The sequence below is a fragment of the Phaethon lepturus genome, unplaced genomic scaffold, assembly GCF_000687285.1.
Source record: "Phaethon lepturus isolate BGI_N335 unplaced genomic scaffold, ASM68728v1 scaffold8873, whole genome shotgun sequence".
NCBI classification, from domain to species: domain Eukaryota; kingdom Metazoa; phylum Chordata; class Aves; order Phaethontiformes; family Phaethontidae; genus Phaethon; species Phaethon lepturus.
The window spans coordinates 37,040-56,839 of record NW_010529697.1 but is presented as its reverse complement, the minus strand read 5'-3'; the positions used below and the strand labels follow the sequence as shown (position 1 = coordinate 56,839).

Sequence of the window (19,800 nt, the reverse complement as noted above, 5' to 3'; positions counted from 1 at the left end):
AAGCTGAGTGGTGCAGTTGACAGGCCTGAGGGACGGGATGCCATCCAGAGGCACCTGGGCAAGCTCAAGGAATGGCCCCGTGTGAATCTCATGAAGTTCAGCAAGGCCAAGTGCAGGCTCCTGCACGTGGGTCAGGGCAACCCCCGGTATCAATACAGGCTGGGGGATGAAGGGATAGAGAGCAGTCCTGCCGACAACAGGCCGCTGCAAGTGGGTAAGGGCAACCCCCGGTATCAATACAGGCTGGGGGATGAAGGGATAGAGAGCAGTCCTGCCGACAAAGACTTGGGGGTGGTGGTGGATGAAAAACTGGACATGAGCTGGTGATGTGTGCCTGCAGCCCAGAAGGCCAACTGTATCCTGGGCTGAATCAAAAAAAACGTGGCCAGCAGGTCAAGGGAGGTGATTCTGTCCCTCTACTCTGCTCTGCTGAGACTCCATCTGGAGTACTGCATCCAGCTGAGGAGCCCTCAGCACAGGAAAGACACGGTCCTGTTGGAGCGAGTCCAGAGGAGGGCCACAAAAATGATCAGAGGGATGGAGCACCTCTCCTATGAGGACGGGCTGAGAGAGTTGGGGTTGTTCAGCCTGGAGAAGAGAAGGCTCTGGGGAGACATTACTGCAGTCTTCCAGTACTTAAAGGGGGCTTATTAGAAAGATGGGGACAGACTTTTTAGCAGAGCCTGCTGCAACAGGACAAGGGACAATGGTTTTAAACTAAAAGAGGGCAGATTTAGACTAGATATAAGGAAGAAATTTTTCACAGTGAGGGTGGTGAAACACTGGCACAGGTTGCCCAGAGAGGTGGTAGATGCCCCATCCATGGAAACATTCCAGGTCAGGTTGGATGGGGCTCCGAGCAACCTGATCTAGTGGAAGATGTCCCTGCTTATTGCAGAGCGGCTGGACTAGATGGCCTTTAAAGGTCCCTTCCAACCCAAAGATTCTATGATTTTAAGATTCTATGAATAAAAATGTTTCCCACCCCACCAAAACATCCTGAAGAGTTTCAGAAAGGATATGTTTGTGCCACACAAACACCACCAAAATAAAATAGAAGTTGAAGTGTTTTCTGCAGAACAAACTCTTGCTTTTTCAGTAACTTCCTCAGAACTCCCACAAAATACAGACAGGTCTTCTAGTTGCTACAGCTAAACCTGGAGAAGTTAATATAAAGATGCAATAAGAACAACTTCCTGTAAGGAGCAATTGTAAAACAGCAGACGAGTGGTCTTGCAAACTAGTTGCAAAATGGTAACAAGTCTCTTTCTTTGGAGACAGTGAGGAAAGGCAAAGGAACACCTCATGACAGCCAAGCAGTGGCAAGCACACGGCACTACCTGCATGCCCCAGCAGTTCTGTAATAGCAAAACAATGCACGGTTTGAGAGTTTAAAAGTTTACACTGCTTCTGGAGCAGCACTGAAAAGCACTACGAATAAGAGTTTTCTGAGGAAAAAAGATATTGTAAAAATCAAAAGGTAACAAACATCTGTTGTTACGGGTGAACACAAAGGCTTGCATTCACACATCGTTAAATGTAAAGTATTGGCTTTTGGAGGACCAATTCCATTCTCTTCTAAGTTACACAAAGATACCTTTACACCTTCAACATCCAATGTGCTACTGAACTTAAAAGTCTATATAATAACAAGTACTGCACGCAATCCTCAACTGTTGGCTTTCTTACAGCAAATTTCATGACAAAAACTTTAAAAATACAACATATATACTTGCACATTTAAATATACCTGAATCGCTTGCAGACCCGTGATCATTAATCACAGTTGGGAGTCCTGGGATGGGCTGAGTAGTAAGGTACCAAACAGCATGTAGAACATCAGTTGCATGGATTCGGTTGTGATCTGTGATACAAAGCAAATGACCCTGCCATTAAACATGACGGATATTTCCGACAGAGGGAAATCAGCACCATCTAGTGGGTATCGCATGGCAGTCAATCGAGCAGAGACCAAACATTATCACAAGCATGAAAAACAGACGTATTCTGTAAATGCTCAGTTTTTCTTTTACTAAAGTTGAAGCACATTCAATGGTATGTCTCACACCAGTCAAGAAACAGCAGAACAGCAGAGAAACAGCACTATCTGCAATGTAGGAAACTTTGCAAAGGAAGTGTTAAACAAGGAGCCTGATCTGTGCCACCAGTTCCAATCCTTTACTCCAGTGGTTGCCTTTAGCTAGTTAAATGATACCGGGTAAATATGCTATTAACATCTGATTCAAATTAAATCAGTGGGAAAACCCCATCTACTTCATCACCTAGCTTATAAATACAAGGCAAGTAACACTTAGCCGACGCTACTTGAGCAAATTTAGGTGCTGTGCTAGCAGCTGCACTGCAAAAAAAATCAAACTCGGGATATGTGTACACTGCACAGTTAGACCAGGTACCTTCTGCAGTTTGCTGGCCGGAGATAAGAGTTTAGGCCCTGGATCCTGTAATCTGGCTTACTGCAAGCTCTCTTTGTAGAAATGAGAGACAGAAGTCACCCCAAAGCTCGTACCACCAAATCCTTCAAGACCAGATACACTATCCCGCAACCAACACAACTGGCTGAAAAAGAATCACATGCTAGTTCAGCACAAAGCATCATCTAAACATACATATCAAAAAGCAACCATGATGCTGAAAGAGGGGTAATGCTTTTGCTGCACCAGGACGAAAGCTTACATCTAGGGTTAAACCACTGAAAGACAAGCATTTTAGCTTGTGATTCAAGCTAATTTTGGGCAAAGCACAGTTATCTTCTACAGTGACTAGTTAAACACAAAGAAATTTGATAGTCTGAATGATAACCTGTGGCTACATTACTGCTGCTGCAGTTCTGCAAAGATGCATTTCAGAGGACAAAGCATAAAAATGTGGGCCTCCACTGCTGAGTCACCCCCATCTGTAAAACTCACAATAGCTGGCTACATCTCCAGGTAATCAGTCATCTTAGTTGGTGACACTTTGGTAATGCCAATCAATCATGCGTCTCTCATTGGCAAACCAAATGCTGGAACAGGCTTAATGGGAATAGGTGAAGAGCTAGGTTATATTAAGATAATGGTCAAGAATCAGAATAGCACTGGAGATAATATGTATCCTTTAGGAAAAATTACCAACACACAAGTCCAGAAGTCCACTCTAAGAAGTAATAAGTAAAGTTGACTGGATTCATTAGAGGTGATAAAACCTCTGTACTCTGGGGGAGTAGAAGGGACTGGCAGCAAGATGCATAAGCAACCTGTTTTTTATACCTGCTGCATCCTAAAGATAGGCAGTGTGCAGCTGACGGAGGGCTTCTCAGCACTGAAGCTGAACTTCACCCTAAGGCTGCTCCTTCTGTGGGAGAAGAGGAAGGAAGCAGACCTGGGATGGAGAAAGCACCCTGGAGAGCCATATTTGCCCTCTTGCCACTGCTAGGGGATGGATAATGCCAGCTCCTGCTGGGGACAGCCACCTGCGCCCTCCAGAGCAGCACTGCTGAGCCCACGTTTCTAACCCCTACCATCAGTGGGGCAGCAGCCGCCAGCCTGCATTTTCCTGGCTCTGGCAGAGGAGGGCTCACCATCTTGCTGACCCCACCCTTGAGGCAACTGCCTACTTCGTCTACACCTAAAATCAGCAATATCCTGCCTGCCAAGGACATATGGGCATAACAGGGAAAGGTTTATTATATTCACAATTTGCAATCACTTTGCTTACTCGCTAAAGATGAGCATGTCATGCCACTTGGCCCTTTTATTTACCCCTTGCTTTCCTGCCTTGCTCTCCTTTGTCTTCCTTGTGACCTTCCCTTTAAATAAATACTTGTTAGTGACAGCTAGCTGAAATTTTTAACAGCAGAACAGCAAGCAATACAGAAATGGTTATTTTGGAAAGAAGAAAGTAAAATAAGGAAGCAGCCTCCTCTCCCCTACCTTCCTTGAAGTACTAAGAACATCCCTCCTGAGACACTAATCTCCTCACACAAAACCTAGAGGATGGCCAAGCATAGGGGTCTAATGTTTTTCTCAGGTGTAAAGGCTGGATTAACCTCTTGTGAAACTTGTACTGATTTAATCCAACTGGGACAGTCACCATTAGTTTTGTGTGAATAACCCATTTTTTGGTTCAGCAACTAGAAGACAGAAGTGGTTAAGTCCAAACAAGTTGTTTTGGCTTTCACCTGTTCACAGAAATGAAAAACTGGAAGGTAAATTAATTTTTTATTAGACAAAATATTCTGCTTTACCAAAATGAAACACACTTAAGAAAAAACAAAGAAATGAAGGGCTAAACTCAAAAATTCCTAACACTCTATGAATAGTTAAATGTTTTAAACAAAGACGAATGGTTTCAGTAGGATAGACAGACCGCGGGACATCCACCTAGAACCCCCTCAGGCTATAATCTGCTGCTTCAAATCCCTGATCATGTTCAAACACAAAGAAAGATCTGAAATTTGGTCTCTCACTTTTGCAGAAGAAAGTCCAAACCACCTGGCTGGGAGGCATTTTGAAGTAGCTTTCCTTCAATGCCTCTCACTGTAGCTGTTCCAATTGGCATTTAATATTTTGAGAAAGAGACTATATGACTTACTAAAATCAACGTTTCAGACATTTTTCTGGGAGGTGAGAGAAAATAGCATGTCCTAGATTCCTCAACACTATGGTTATCTGCCAGCTAAAAGGGGGTAATAACTCCCTCTGTCCTCCTGGAGAAAAAAAGAGTCTTTTGCAGTTGAAGCAGTTTGGTAACTTTGGTTTGAATTAGTAAATACTTTGGGGATGACTGACAGCAGGTTTTTCAGTGAATAAATGATTCAAACTGAAAAATATCAGTCAAGCTGTAGTGGCAGAAGAACAGGATGCACTCATTTACTTGGCACATTTTTTCTACTTTACAAAGCTCATCTCCTTCAGTAGCATAGCACTTGCTACTGTGTAAAACTCCAAATTGCTTAGGGCAGGGAAATGTTTCAATAAACTCCAACTGGGGCACTGGGGTACACCTCGCATCATCAGGAAACAGTTCTTTGTACCTATAGTAGCTTTATATGGTTTCAGCCTTACACAAAATTTGCCATGAATTATTATGAAACAACATGAAACATTAAATGCAATGAAAAAAAACAGATGAGAGGCTGTGGTTCATCACCAGCCTCTGATTAGAGAGCAATCCATTTGGTCATGATGTAGCAGAAGAAAAAAAGTAGCTGTTACAATGACGGAAGAAAGGCTTCAGTAACAAAGTGTGTGGAAAATACCCAAAACTTTAGGGAATCATCGTTATCTTCTGGGAATTTTTACTTACAAGGTATCTCTCGGTATCCACATTCCAAGGCATGGAAGTAGTTCATGAATTCCCTCACTGGTATTTTAAAGGTTTCAAATAGCCCCATGTCTTCAAAAAGCCTGTATGATACCTGAAAAAACAAAGCAACCATGCTGCTAAATAGACCAGAAGAACTCTAAAAGTTAGATATAAAAAACACTCTGTCAAATTACCCACGAAAACACGCTTTCCTGGTAGTATTTTCTCAAGTACATCTGATCTAGCTTTTATCTGCTTTTCCTCTCACCCATTTTGGAAGTGAAATGGCAAAAGTGACTTCTCCAACAGGACTTCAGAGGCAGCAAGCGGCTTAGCAAGCAGAGCTGCTCCAAGTCTTTCTGCACAGAAAGATGACTGTAGACATCCAGGAAAGGACATATTGGGAGGGAGAATGTGACGGACGAGTGAGGGTATGTTCAGGAGAGATGAGTGCTCAGAAATGTAGACAGCAGCTGCTGCAAAATGGACACTTTTGAAGACAAGTTTGAACTTGACATACAGAACAATGAGACACAGTAGAATTACTGGCTGACCTTTTCACTTCTTTCACAAATTGGACCCTAAAGCCTTTCAGCTTCTTTACTTATTTACTGCTGTTAGCTAAATTCTGTCCTTTTGATGCCATCTGTCTGGTAATGATCTGCCTAGAGCTAAGCAATCTGAAGCACATTTGGAATGATGAATGCTATGCCGGTAAGAAATTCTTACAAATTATGTTTCTTTTTTTACACCTGAATGTAAATCAGTTATCCACCCCCGTGTGTATACAAATTGAGACCTGTGAGCTGCACCTAAAGTTTAATGAACATAAACTTTACATGTCCTGCCAGTGTGGATTTTTACAGTAAGAATAATAAAAAAGGGTATCAATTTGCAGCGTCAGTGACCTCTCCCCCATGCCGGCCTCCCCTCCTAGTCATTCCCTACGAGGGAATGCGAACTAACTCTGGCAAAGCATTGCAACAGGCAGTGATGATGCAGAGATGGGTTGAGTGTGGTGTCTGGCACCATCCAGGATGCCCCTCTAATGACACGCATCTGACAGTTGCGGTTCTGCTGGTGGCCCCAGCTCTTACTTCTGTTCCTACCATAATGGTGTAAGTGCCACTAGCAATGCAGTCAGAAAAATCACTGCTGGTGGTAATTTCTCTTTGTGGCCATGGCTGTTGGCCATAAAGTGAAAAGTTCTTTATAGCAAAGGAGCTAAGGAACTACTGAATTACAGTGCTCTGGAAGACATGAGCTTAGAATAAATGGTAGGGCCTGTAGACAGCAAAACTCTACTCTCTGAAAACCCCATGGGATCCTCCAGTACTGAGGCAGAGCGAAGAGACTGACTTTATGCATAGTTTGGATTAGAAACTGCACAGAATTCTGCTTATCTATCTAGAATCACAGCTGAAGTAAATCAGTTGGGATCCAAACTTTCGCCTACAGAGATGAGGTATTTTACACTCCAGCCTTAGGTCACTGACTGGTAAGCTTCATATTTCCAGCAAAATATCTCTGTATTAAAAGAGGAAGCATAAAGAAATATTATTCTGCAGGACTAAACCTTACCGGTCTATGGCACCAATACTGGACAGGTATCATAAATAAAGCATGTCAGAAAAGCATGTTTTTTCTCCCCTTGGATTTTGGGGGGTGGGAAATTCCACAGCAGTTATAAAGAAGTGAAGCTGACTGTGATGGATATGAATGATAGCTCTTCCCCATGATTTGGAGTAAAATGGCATTATTCTCTGTAGTCATTAGAAAGCATAAACAGCCATGCAAGTAATTTGGACATTTTGGTAATATTTTCTTTCTCACTTTCTTAGCAAATGGGGAGTAAGAAGGAGTAAGGGCAGGTCAGAAAGAGGAAAAAAGGGCATTGCTATCTTCCAGAAAGTCAACTAACTAAATTCTTTCATTTCAAAAAAACCAGAAAAACTGTGCAGCTTTGTTTGTTTTTTGTTCTGGATTAATCACTTTTAAATGCTTCTGTCTTTTAAAATCCTTCCTTCCCAAACTGCACGCTGCTTCATGAGTTCCCTGGGAGTTAGAATCCCACGGGCTGAGCACAGCAGCACCCTCACAGCCACGGCACAGTCCCTACTGCCAAGGACAAGCCCAGGGAAACTCCGACGGCTGCCAAGCGCTTGGCAGCGGGTGCTCCTCACCACCTTCTCCCTCCACCCTCCATTTTCTGCTTGTCTCTACAACTGCTAACGCCTGAATGAATCATTTATAGCCCAGGTACTTCTGTCAGTGCTGCCTGAAGAAGGACAAGCACTTTTCCCAAATGATTCCTAATGGAAGCTGCTTTGGAAGTGGGGATCGTTGTTCACATGTAGCTCCTTTCCTGGGTGTTGCAGGCACACATAAATGGCTTTCGTTGGAGGACATGTGCAAAGTTTGGGTTAGCGGTTCCCTACTCGTTGTTTGCAGGCAACCCGCGTGCACTCCTTTTTTGTCTCTTGTATTTGCTTTCTTCAAACGTGTGTTTCTTTTACGTTATCGGCACTGGTCTCTGGCTCTGACAAACACAACTCCTCACAAGGGCTGCTGTGAGAATCCCAGGAATATTCCATCCCCCAAGGACTGAGCTCCCTCTCTCCTTCATGTAACGGTGGCAGTTGCTCTCTGCAGAAGCCATGCCTGATGATGACATGACCAAACATTCCTCTTGGTACCATCCAGGGATCAATTCACATGCACTGCAGTGATGCCACCCTGCCTCGACGCTGCTTGTGTATGGGGAGTGTAGGAGCACCACCAGCACTTCTCGTCTCTGTGGGCCCAGTAATAAAGGTTAGAGAGAGATCTTGACTTTAGCCTATTCTAATTTTATTTGGTTTCCCAGGCAAATGAGTTTCTCTTGCACAGGTTTTAGTTTTATAGGAGCTGAAGAAGAGTGTTAAGTGTGATTGAAGACATTATCTAACTTTATGGCCTGTTGTGAAGCATCAACTCAGCTGGAGAGCTCTGCTGTTCCTTTCTGAAATGAAAGTGGTATGTAAATTCCTCTCTAACCTCTATCATGCATATTTGTTAGTGCCACATTTAGAGTGCTTGCCACTGTACTTTGCACAGATGCTTTTATGGTCACTGACTCATTTGGGGTCTTTTTATATGTCTAAATCAATTCAACATTCCAAAAAGAAGAAACAGAAATCTCAAGCAGCTTTAAAGATACTAAGCTAGCATTTGCTTTCTAAACTGAATGCTTCCCTAGAGGCACGTGTCAACTCTGCTTTGTTCCATCTCATAAATTTAACCTAGCAAGGCAAACATAGTTAATTCAGCTTGTTAATTTACTTATTTTTAATAGATGAGTCCATTTAATGGCAAAATACAGAAAATAAATCATTAGAGCTTTTGTTTTCCTTTGCTTATAATATCCCAAGATTTAAAAATTATACAAGAAAAAGACAATACTTTTGGCTGGAGAAAAAGGTTTGTTTATTTTAGTTCTTTTATTTCTGAAAATAATTTTGTTAGGAACATCTGAGTAGGTGGGGGAGAGAAATGAAGGATTTATATTTTATGAACAAGGTTGAACTTGCTACATGTTGCTCCTAGAGAGTGTGAGTTATTACAAACAGCTGTTACAGAAAATGTTAAATTTTGATCACAAATACTTTTTATTAAAGCTGCTGTATTTTATTTCACAGGCCTCATTTTGTGGCACTGCAGAATGGTAACATGCTTAGAACCTGCACAAAAAGCAGACGTTGGGAAACAAAATGTGCAGCTTTAATGCAAACTGAGGGAGGCACAGGGGAATTGTCCTGAGAGCTACAGAACTCCATGCCATTTTATCAAGTGCTTAAAAGCTATAGAGGTATCCATGTAAAACCAGAACAAATGTTGGCTCACCCAAACTGCTGGTTATGCCATTAAAAAAAAGTTCTGCTTTTCCTTATGTTTTGTTTACCATTCCATGCTATTAGAAAACAGTGTGACCAATATGATCTAGAAGAGCATTTTAATCACACACTCACTGTCTAGTGCAAAAGTGCCTCAATTGTCATAACTGAATTTCTATCAATATCCACATCTAGCCATAGTTTGCCTATTTCTCTAAAATTAACCTAGAGAACTGGTAGGCTGGTTAAACATAGATGTTACTTGCCAAGCTACAGAACAATAAATGTCAGACCACAGAATAAATTTGAATTCGTACTGTAGTTTTCCTGGTTGACCGCTGGATAATTGAATCTAGCTGAATAATAGTTAACCATCAAGGGACCAAGTTTTGATACAGCATTCTCTGGAGCTTGTTGCACTGAGATCTGCCCGACACGCTAAACTCTGTGTTTGTTGGGGATGTTAATTGTTCCACATTATACCAATTAACCAATTAACATAATCTCTTCTTTCCAGCACTTATCACTACATAATGCTTTGTAAAGTGATACTAGATCAGTCAGATTCTCTTGGGTTTTTTTCCCTTCCATCCCTAAATAATAATATTTACTTGCCTTTCCTGTTTAATCAACCTCAATACTTCCATAAGAAAAAATGGCTAATTTGTCAGTGTGCCAGGAAAAGAGGCAGAACAGAGAAGAAAGTTCAGCCAAGAAAGTGATAATGGAAGTGATATTAATTGTGCTGGGTAGAGACGGGCTGTGACAGTACCTGCATTAAATTTACAGGAGGGAATGAAAAACTGATGTTTGAAAGAACATCTAGTAAGCTCTCACATCCTGATTCATAGTAAATTAGTCTCCCTATGTAACAATTATATGAATTTACTATCAAAGCGCTGACTCTTTAAAGCCGAAGAACATAGCAAGGACTATTTTTTCCCCCCGCTTCCTGAAGCCTTGCTTTCTTGCACAGCCTGACTGAAATATCCAGTGTAAAAAAAGTACCAACGTTCTGTATTTCCTGCATCAATGGAGTATATATTTACTGTTTAGCTCTCCCATGAGAAATCCTTTCACAAAGAACTCAGTAAGGGGTGCAGCACCTCTAGCAGACAGAAGAGAATATTCAGAAAGGTTTATGTAAACTCATTGGCAGAGAGCAGCAGGCAAAACAGGTGTGTGTTTTTTTCTTTCACATTTTTGAATTTAAAAATGTAGAAATTTGAAAGTAAGAAATGTAATGAGATGGAGGTCATATTGTGACCCCTGACACATAATTCAAAGCTGACAATTCATTGGATGACCACTTTGTAAGGACAATGGGTCTTATCACTACTTTGTCTAAATCTGTCAATAATCTAGCCAGTCATTGCATACAAGATATCCTTCTCACCTGACTGAGAATCCGACCACATTTCTTTCCAATTTTTTCCACCAAATCAAAGATTGGGAAGTTCCAACTATTTAGTTGCTCCATCAGGGGATCCAAGTTGTCCATAACCAGAGGCTCAGGAGCAAGTACAGGCTTGTCCTATGCCAGAAATCAGAATAAAGAGGAATTTTAGTTCTGTTAAGCATCTCATGCAAAAACTTATGCTCTTAAAAACTAAGGTCACATTAGCATCATCTATAAGTCAACGGTACTGTACTCAGCTCAGCAGAGATGTCCCCATTTCTACCAGCCCTGCAGCAAGTCACTCTCCTTTATAATTTGTTTCACTTGAATAAATAGGAAATTCTGTATCTGAAACATCAGCCTCTGAACTTATTCATGAGACACACTCATTTGTTCATTCATGGGAATCATTCATTCATTTCCAAGGGAGTCTGTCTTCATTGTAAAATTTGTTGCAGTACAGAGGGAAAAGCACTCAGTTTCTACTTCTGCATCAGGACCCATTCATTACAATCTAACACGGCTAAAGGAGCTTGGTCTAAGAGAAGACTTGTACTTCTTATACTGAAACCAACCTGTTTTTCAAGGTCTGCAAATAAAAGATGGGTTGTGCCCCTCCTTTCACATTTCACCCTGTATAATTCCTTGAATTTCATTATTTCTAAGAAACTGTAGATGAGTAAATGCCAAAACAGATGAAGAAAAATGCCTTCTCTCAGCGTGTCCAACTCCAATTCAACTGATTACAATAAATTTTTTGAGAGCTCATGCCAACTTAGATTTATTAATTCAGTTGTACAACAGGTTGTGGAAAAATTAACTAAACAAAGCTTTCCCTCTACATCTCAATCAAGCTTACAGCTGAATACAGTAGTTGTGAGAAGATCATCACTTGTTCACCATACTGCAATGTGCTTATGTTCAAGACATACACCAACAATAATATCATGCAGCAGCCTCACACAAGTGTTAATTTATTTTAAAATAAGGACCACTGTATATATTAGCCAAGATGGCAAGGCCATTGAGAAGCTGAAGTGGCTGAAGAGGAAGACTATATATCATGCTGGTAGTCTGAGAAGATAATTTCTCTTCCTTCCAATCCACTCCCTTTAAAGGCAAGGCTACCACAGAGGCCAAACATTTCAGAAATACCTAATGCCAGATCCATAAACTTATATTTATTCATCAAAATAGATGGTTAGTGTTTCACAAGTGGCCAGTGCTTAGCAGCTCTCACACATTTCAATGGTTCCTTTCAATTATTGAAAGTCAATCCTCCTACTGCAAGGTAGGACCCTGCTGCAATTGCTGCTTAAAACCATGGTCACCAGCTTTAGACAGGCCCTAGTTTTTGTTTTGTTTTGTTTTTTTGGGGGGGAGGGGTGCTGTTTGTTTGGGTTTTTTGTTGCCTTTTTTTTTTCTTCCCCCCCAATGTCAGTATACACTCAGTCTACTGTGCGAGTGGAACTTAAACAAGCTACCTCAGGTGGTATCAAGGGATGCAGAATGATGGTCTCAGGTGTGTACGTCCTACAGACAGATCCCTTCCGTGTCTGCTCTTTGGAGCAATCTGTCTCATCATCATTTTGTACGATATCACTGCTGTCACTGTTGTTGGTCTCATAGTCAGAAGTGGCTTGTGCAGGATCATCTACAACACAAATCACAAAGCTTGTTGTGTGAACAGCAAGGATTGCATGAAAGTCATCCTGTGACCTTCTGAATAATAGCAACAGGATCTCTGACTCATAATACATATGTGCTGCTTGGCTGGGTCCAAAGTCGGACAATCTGTCCAAAGGCATTAAGGCATAAAGCCTGCAGAGTGCAAAAAATGGGATTGAAGAGCGAGAAAAATTTTGAGGACCATTATTTGAGCTGACTAGGTTAGATGAGGGAAACTATTTCCTTTATATTTTAACTCTATTCTTCAGCAGCATTTTGCACATGTTGTACATACAAAAAGGAAAGGAGCCTCAAAGACAACTTGTACAGTCTTACCTATGTATGTTCTCCTTTTAAGACAGACAGGCTTATTTGCCCATTCAGTGAATGATAAATCACACTGATTTAATATGTATGGTCCACAGACAGGCTTATCTGCCCTTGCAGTGAATGATTAACGAATTTTAAAGGGTAAGGAGTTTTTGATGGACAGGGAATTACCTGTTCTGTTCAGGGTGTGTGTGGTACCACCATTTCTATCTAGTGTCCCGTCACCAGCTTCTATTTGGTTATAGGGTCTGCCACAGCTGAAATACATCAAGAAACATGCACAATGTAAAGAACCATGCCCATTAGTCTTATGTAAAATGATTTCCTGCTGATGGTGTAAGATTATGTCATACAGTATAAGCTGTAGTATAGGGGGCATTCTCCAGAAAAATTATAAGAGCAAGCTGAAGTTTTATTGGAAGTCAGGAATGCAAAAAGACAAAAATACAAAACCACCTTGGATTAACTAGCCACCACCATTAAATTCGTGTTGCCAACAGTAAATCTATACAGTTGATACTTTTTTAAATGAATTTTTTATTCTCTACATTTATCAGTACAGAAAAATCCCCTGGGTTTGTACTATAATTGCCCTATAAACATGAATTAAAATGATGCAGATGTGCCAGAGTGCCATACAATCTTATACAATTCAATTTGAACACAGTCATGAAGTGTCTTTACTCTCTTTTTCTTGCTTAAAACTAGAATATGTTCCTCTTAAGGAGGAAAAAGGTATTTTGCCATTACTTCAGTGACAACATTCCAAGCACATCAGAACCAAGAGGGTGTTCTGGACAGAATATGAGGTCAGTGGTCTGGCATCCAGGCATTTAGCAATGAAGTTAGAAGACATAGTTTGCTTCATCATTCCCAGAACAGACAGACACTGTGGGATGGATCACAATATCATGGCTTCCCTTCCATTAAAATGCTTTATTCCTTGTGTTTCATTCCCTCTAAGCTCTAAACATTAACTCAATACCAGCTGGAACATTTCAAATTACAATGTCCCAGTATGATTGAGCCTAGGACCTGAAGGAACAATGATATATCATGAAAACATGAGAGAACAAATCTGAAGCCTCATTTAGCAGTATTATATCAAATCTGTCCATGAAAAACTGACAGCTTAACATTTCTTTCTCTGGTTCAAGTCAGTATTTTGTAGCATACCTCATATATAACAGCCTTTGCAAAGCAACTATTACAAAATTCTTTTAATTGGTCAAACTTTGTACTGGAAACTCTGCACCAATGTAAGTTCACCATATAAAACCAGCTAAAATCCTATGCCAGATGGCTTTTGACTGGGTCATCCAAAACAGATTCTGGAGCTTGGTATGCCCTGCAAACATAATGAATTCCTGAAAGAATTTTAAATAAAGTAGTGCATAGCCAAGAAAATAAACGTTGTATGACTCAGGTTTATAAACAAGATGAAAAAAAGGTATTAACTTCTCTCTCCCACATTTCTTGTGGTTTCCATAAGGTCAATGCTAACACGCCAAAATGTAAAAGTAAAAGAGAAAGACAGTCTTTGATTGGTTGTAACGCTACAAGGCTTTTGCGGCATTATGAGTGTACCTCTTTATTTCCAGAACATATGCAAACGCACACTGATTTAATATGTATGGTCCACATAAAACACTATATTTAAAAAAAGATAATTACTGAGCTACCTAGTAGAACACTTGAAATGTGCTCTACGTCAGAAGTAAACGTGCTCATGAAACTTTAACTCAATCCCCTTCATGCACAGGCATTATAATATACTTCTTAATCACAGGATTGTTTAACATTTTTTCCACAGGATTTCTGCCTCATCCACTAAGCAGAATTCAAAATGATTACTTACAAGTTATTTTAACAGCATTGCCTAGTATATGTGCTTGTTTAATGAAACTTTCAAACTCTGCTGTCGTACCACATTTCACTTTGTAAGTAAAAAAAAAAAAAGTACAGTAAAACTGCTGTCTTGATGCCACTGCCTGGGTGGAACTGATTCAAGGCACTGAACCCATCAAGAGTTCATTTTCTCTTTTGTTGTTGTTGTTGGGAGAAGGACTGGTTTGGTGGTGGCAGAGGTTTGCTGACTTGGTATTATTTCTTAGCAAGGCAGGTTTTTTGGCAGTAAATGTAGGGGACTGCATACCATGAAGACGAGCAATCTACAATATGAAAGATCAAACATTAAAAGATTTATTTCCAGTGTTTGTTAATTAATTTAACTTTCTCAGCTCGTCTTAACCATTTAATTTCTTTGGGTTTTTTTGTTTGGCTGTTTTTTTGTTGTTGTTGTTGTTTTTATTTAACTGTGCTTACATTACTAAGGTGTGCATTATTCATGTGCTGTTGGTCCAGCTTGTATCTGTGGATATGACATCTCTATATACTAATGGCTAGAAATGTGACAGTGCTTACGATTTTGCAATGGACTTTATAGGAGCAGTGACTATTAGTAATAGTGGATGCCAATTCTATTAGCAGTCATTACTCCATAATATTTTAAATAATGTGTTTCTTTCAAATAACAACAAAGTCTATGCCAGCAATGTAACTATTTGTAAAGCTTACACAGTCTAAGCATTTGAAAACAAGGAAATTAAGAACCTAAATATGCTATTCAACCTACACAGAACACATAAGGCAGTAGCCACATAAAAGCTAATGAGCATTTTACCAATGATTACAATGAAATCAAAGTCTACACATATAAAGAAAATATATTTCATTACTATCTACAACAACCTTACATTATTTTTTAACATTTTTCATGCAACTGTTAACTGTTCTCTTTAATAGAAGAGCAATAACTGTTACTAATTAAAGTAGTAATACTTTGTTGAAATAGTAATAAAGGCGTTTAATAAGACAGTAGCACATTTATGGTATATTTCTTACATGTTATATAGTTTTCATTTCAAATGAATCAGTGCAAGTACCAGTTTTGCAATACCTTTGTAAAACTTTTAAAAGCACTTATTTTCTATTTAGTCACCTAAATACATATTGAAAGCCTGTCAGGATCCTAATCTAAACTCCAGTGAGGATGACTCCCTTGAGCAAAGTCATAATCTCCATTTTGACTTTCTCACACCCACTGCCTAGCCCTAAACGCAGCATACCAAGACATCCAAAGTCATGTGACTGAAGCCAGAAATGAAAAACTATTTCCAAAGATAGTCACACTTGATAACATTTAACCCAGCCTCAGATGACGTGTTCTCCTCTGGCTAGCCAATAATCACAAATCACTCACTACTATGACCAAAAGTAACATCTAATGAGTAACGTAACCTTGAAACTGCACTGGGACCGGCTTCTAAATACCAGTGTTTCCCACTATTCTGAACTGGACACATATTGCCAACTCCAATAATCTAATTTAGCAACTGAATCCTTTTTGAGAAGACAAGCAGAACAACTTTCTTTGCAAAATGCTGATTTTGCAGAGCAGGTCTGCGTATACCTAGTAATGGGCTACTTTAAAGTATGAAATTAAATTGTGTTACTGTAACTCTTAGCAGTAGAAGGAACTCGGCTGCAGTTGATTTCTGAAAAAAATCTCAGTGCTACATAATCTGACTCTGCCTAGGGAGGACAGGATCCACTCTTTCTGAGAAAGTGCTCAAAATGACATTGTCTTCAGGCATAGTTGGCACACCTTTATCAGAAGGCTACAGGCCAGCAGCTTCTAAACCCCAGCAGTCAGATTTTTTCTATCAAACATCAGGTGCCTGCTGTGAAATAATTGGCCTGTGACCTGAAAGTGACTGTCATGTTAAGGGCAGGGTGTGAGCAACACAAGTTGTTAACATGAAATACATCTTTGGGATCTGCAAGTTATTGACAAAGAACTTATGAATCAGGCTGTGCATCTGACATGAGTAAAAGCTATAAATGTAGCTAACTATCTTGCACTTTAAAAGCACTTTGTAGCATCATTACTCGTATACTAAGCACTGCTTAGATATGGTGAAATATCTACACACAACACCACAGCAAGTCACCAAAACTTGTACGTAGGCCAAAAGAGCTTGCTCACGAGAACAACGTGAAATGATTCCAACACATGTTAAATGACTATCTTACCTGCTGCAGATGACAGAGGGGCTGATAATAGGGTCTGACAGGCTAGGTGCACTCTGAGTGGAAGTTAAGACTTTGTGTGGCTTTAAGCCTTGCTTGGTGACACTATCTGTGGAGTCTGGAAATAACACGGAAGATGTTTTTCCAGTAGGACTTGTGGCAGGCGTCCCCTGAATTGGTGAATGGCATGGGGAGGTGAGAGGTGAAATATTTGGCGGGATACCTGGCAAGAGAAAAGAAGAGTCTTGTCAATTAACAGAAGTGGCAGATGGTTGTATGAGTTCACTGTGCAGAAATACTCCTCTTGATGTGCGCAGGCACCAGCATAGTTTCCAAGTGGAAAATATAAGAGAAAACCCTCCTCAACTGAGCCAAGCCCATGGCTGTCACAGAGAGATGAAGCTCCATTAACAGCAGCCACTTCTACCTGCTGAAGATCTGGCTCAAAATATGAAGCATATTCTCCCTGTTGAGCAGGATGCACTACCTGGCAGGCACAAAATGAAAAGCATGCGTTAGTGGCATGACTACTGGTATCAACACATGCTAGTGACGGATACACTGAACTCCAGATAGGCAGTTCCCAGACCCATCTGCAGTTTTTCTTTGCTTCACTGTCGCCATCTGTAAAGCAGGGATAAGAAAGGCTTACACACATTCCCAGCAAATTTGAATTTCTACATGTGTGAAGACTAGCAATAAACCAAAAAAAGCAATTTTTAGTAGTCATACATTACACGAAAATAAACTACTGCACTTATGGTGCCATTTCCGCATTCCTCACAGATTTCTGCCTTGATCTCGTGCAGCTTGAGTTTATTTTTCAGTATCTGTTGCTCACTATGGGAGACTTGTGACGATTACCTGTATTTTTTACCATGGTATTGTACTCCTGAGCTAGTGTATCAGAAACTGCCAATATCCACATGTGCACACACTAGCGAGATGTATTTCTCTCTGTCCCTTATTCTGTCTAAGCACCACTGCCAAGATGAAATGCATCAGCCGGTGTTTGAGACAAAGTGCAGCCTTCTTTTTGAATCAACTTTACATTTTCTAGTCTCAGACAAAAAGCTTCCATTCACAATAAAATGCAGAGGAGCAAACATAATCTAGCTTAAATGGAAATGCATGTAAATTGACCTACCTCTGTTCTAAAGTTTGTAGGAACTCAGCCCCAGTTCATTTACCATGTTCATCTTCAAAGCCAAATGATACAAAGAGCTTAGAAACTTTAACTGGTTTTATGTTTGAATTGTGCCCACTATCTAAATGCATTCCAGACACAAAAATTATCTCAGAATAAGGCAGTATGTTGATTTAAATTTATGAAATACTAACTTTGCAGGATATATGTGTACAGTTCCAGTGGTTTTTCCTGATAACAACTTGCTGTGATATGAGGTTAAAATATTATATGGTGTTGACAATCCAAGAGTTAAAAATAATTTCTTACAGTTACTACACTGTAATTTTGAGATATCCAACATCTCTGAAGTTTTGATTAGGTTATTTCTTTAGCAAACATGTGGTATGTATAACTGTCTTAATTCAATGGTTGCAACTAGGATGTTACAATGGTCTTGAGATCAGAAACCTACAGCCTACAGAGCAATTAAAAAGTTATCAGATGGCCATGACATATGGAAATTGCTTTAAAATACTGAAAGCCTCTGTTTCACATTTACTAATCCTTTGAGATACCTGCTTTCCATCCAACAAAAATGTATCTTTAAAAACATTTCACAGTCTGTTAGTTGGGACAGGGGATTGAGTTGGATTATTATCTATCTATGAGCTATATGTTACCAAGTCATCTTCATGACTGTTACAGAATACAATATATATGGTCATCTTTCAACAATTTAAAGCAAGTCCTGGGAATTTAAACAGCAATTTCCACAATAATTTTTCTAATCACAGCTTGCTTTCTACTGCTAGTCTGAGCTGCTGTCTCTTGGTTGTGTTTGTTTTTTTTTAAAGAGTAATTTGCCAGGGTAGGTATGCAAAAATAAATAAATTTACCAGGCAAATACAAATCTGTCTTCAGTAATCCAACATTTAGCCATTTATTGGCAAAAGTGAGAGAAAACATGTCTTGCTACAGCAATGAATTTTCAACAACCAAGATATGAGAAGATTAACAACACAGGAGAATTTTTTTTTAAGTACATCCATCTACTAAGGTCCTCCAGAACTTTTACACATGTGCAGTGTTGAAGAAATAATACAGTAACTTCAATGTAATGTGAAATTACATATGAAAACACTTGAGTTTACCTCAGAATTTTGCCAAAATAGGTATAGCTAACAGTATTTCAAAATGCTAATGTTTTCACGCATAATTAAAGACCCATTTTAGTTAGATTTTACAGATTTATCTAGATAACTTGTATCAAGAATTACTATATATTGCCAGTGGAGCTAATATATAAAAGTCTAATTTGTATTAACTAGTGCAAATTGAAGCAATTCTTTAGTTGGAATATGAAAACTAATCATAGTTAAAAATATATGATTGTAAACAGCCTAAACTATCAAAATATCAATCTTCTTGTGATGGAATGGAGCTCTCCCTTCAGCATGGGGGAGCTCATGTACTTGGGCAACAAAGATGACTATTAACACTTTCTGGAAGCAGAAGAGACTACATGTAAAATGGACTAATGGGCTTGGAAAATCCTGTTTTCCAAGTATAAAAGAATATACATATACACACCCTCCTTGCTCCTTTCAAGTTAAAAGGTTAATCTCTGAAAATCACAAGTCTAAGATGGATTTGTTTTGTTCTAAACCAAATTTCTGGATTCTTGGTACTGTATGTCCGTTATTTTCCAGGATCGATTTTATTAATTTGCCTATGTACCTATTACCTTTTAAGACAATATTGTGTTACTTTATCTTCACTGTGGTATTAGAAAGCAGCTTCTGTACGAGAGGAGATGAAACAAACTCTTCAGTTTGGAAAGGAGATACAATGTGACAGTGCTAGATATGCAGAATAATTGTGCATCCGTATCTTCAAACCCGTCTCTAAGTTAGGATTCTCTGACTTTACTGATGTCAGGCCTCAGGCATCTATCAATTTCCATCTGATGTTTAGGTGGCCAGTATCTCTGAGTAACATTATCTCAA

At 39.7% G+C, this 19,800-nt stretch overlaps 1 protein-coding gene across 1 annotated transcript in view; it reads right to left on the bottom strand.

Moving 5' to 3' along the window:
• Positions 1 to 19,800, bottom strand: part of PDE3A (phosphodiesterase 3A, cGMP-inhibited) — a 46,847-nt gene that overhangs the window by 15,559 nt on the left and 11,488 nt on the right. The window contains exons 5-10 of the mRNA XM_010284019.1: positions 16,669 to 16,888; positions 12,745 to 12,830; positions 12,060 to 12,229; positions 10,573 to 10,710; positions 5,305 to 5,416; positions 1,751 to 1,864 (exon numbers count right to left, since the gene is read on the bottom strand). Coding sequence (XP_010282321.1) covers positions 1,751 to 1,864; positions 5,305 to 5,416; positions 10,573 to 10,710; positions 12,060 to 12,229; positions 12,745 to 12,830; positions 16,669 to 16,888 — 840 coding nt within the window. The remainder of the gene's footprint in view (positions 1 to 1,750; positions 1,865 to 5,304; positions 5,417 to 10,572; positions 10,711 to 12,059; positions 12,230 to 12,744; positions 12,831 to 16,668; positions 16,889 to 19,800) is intronic.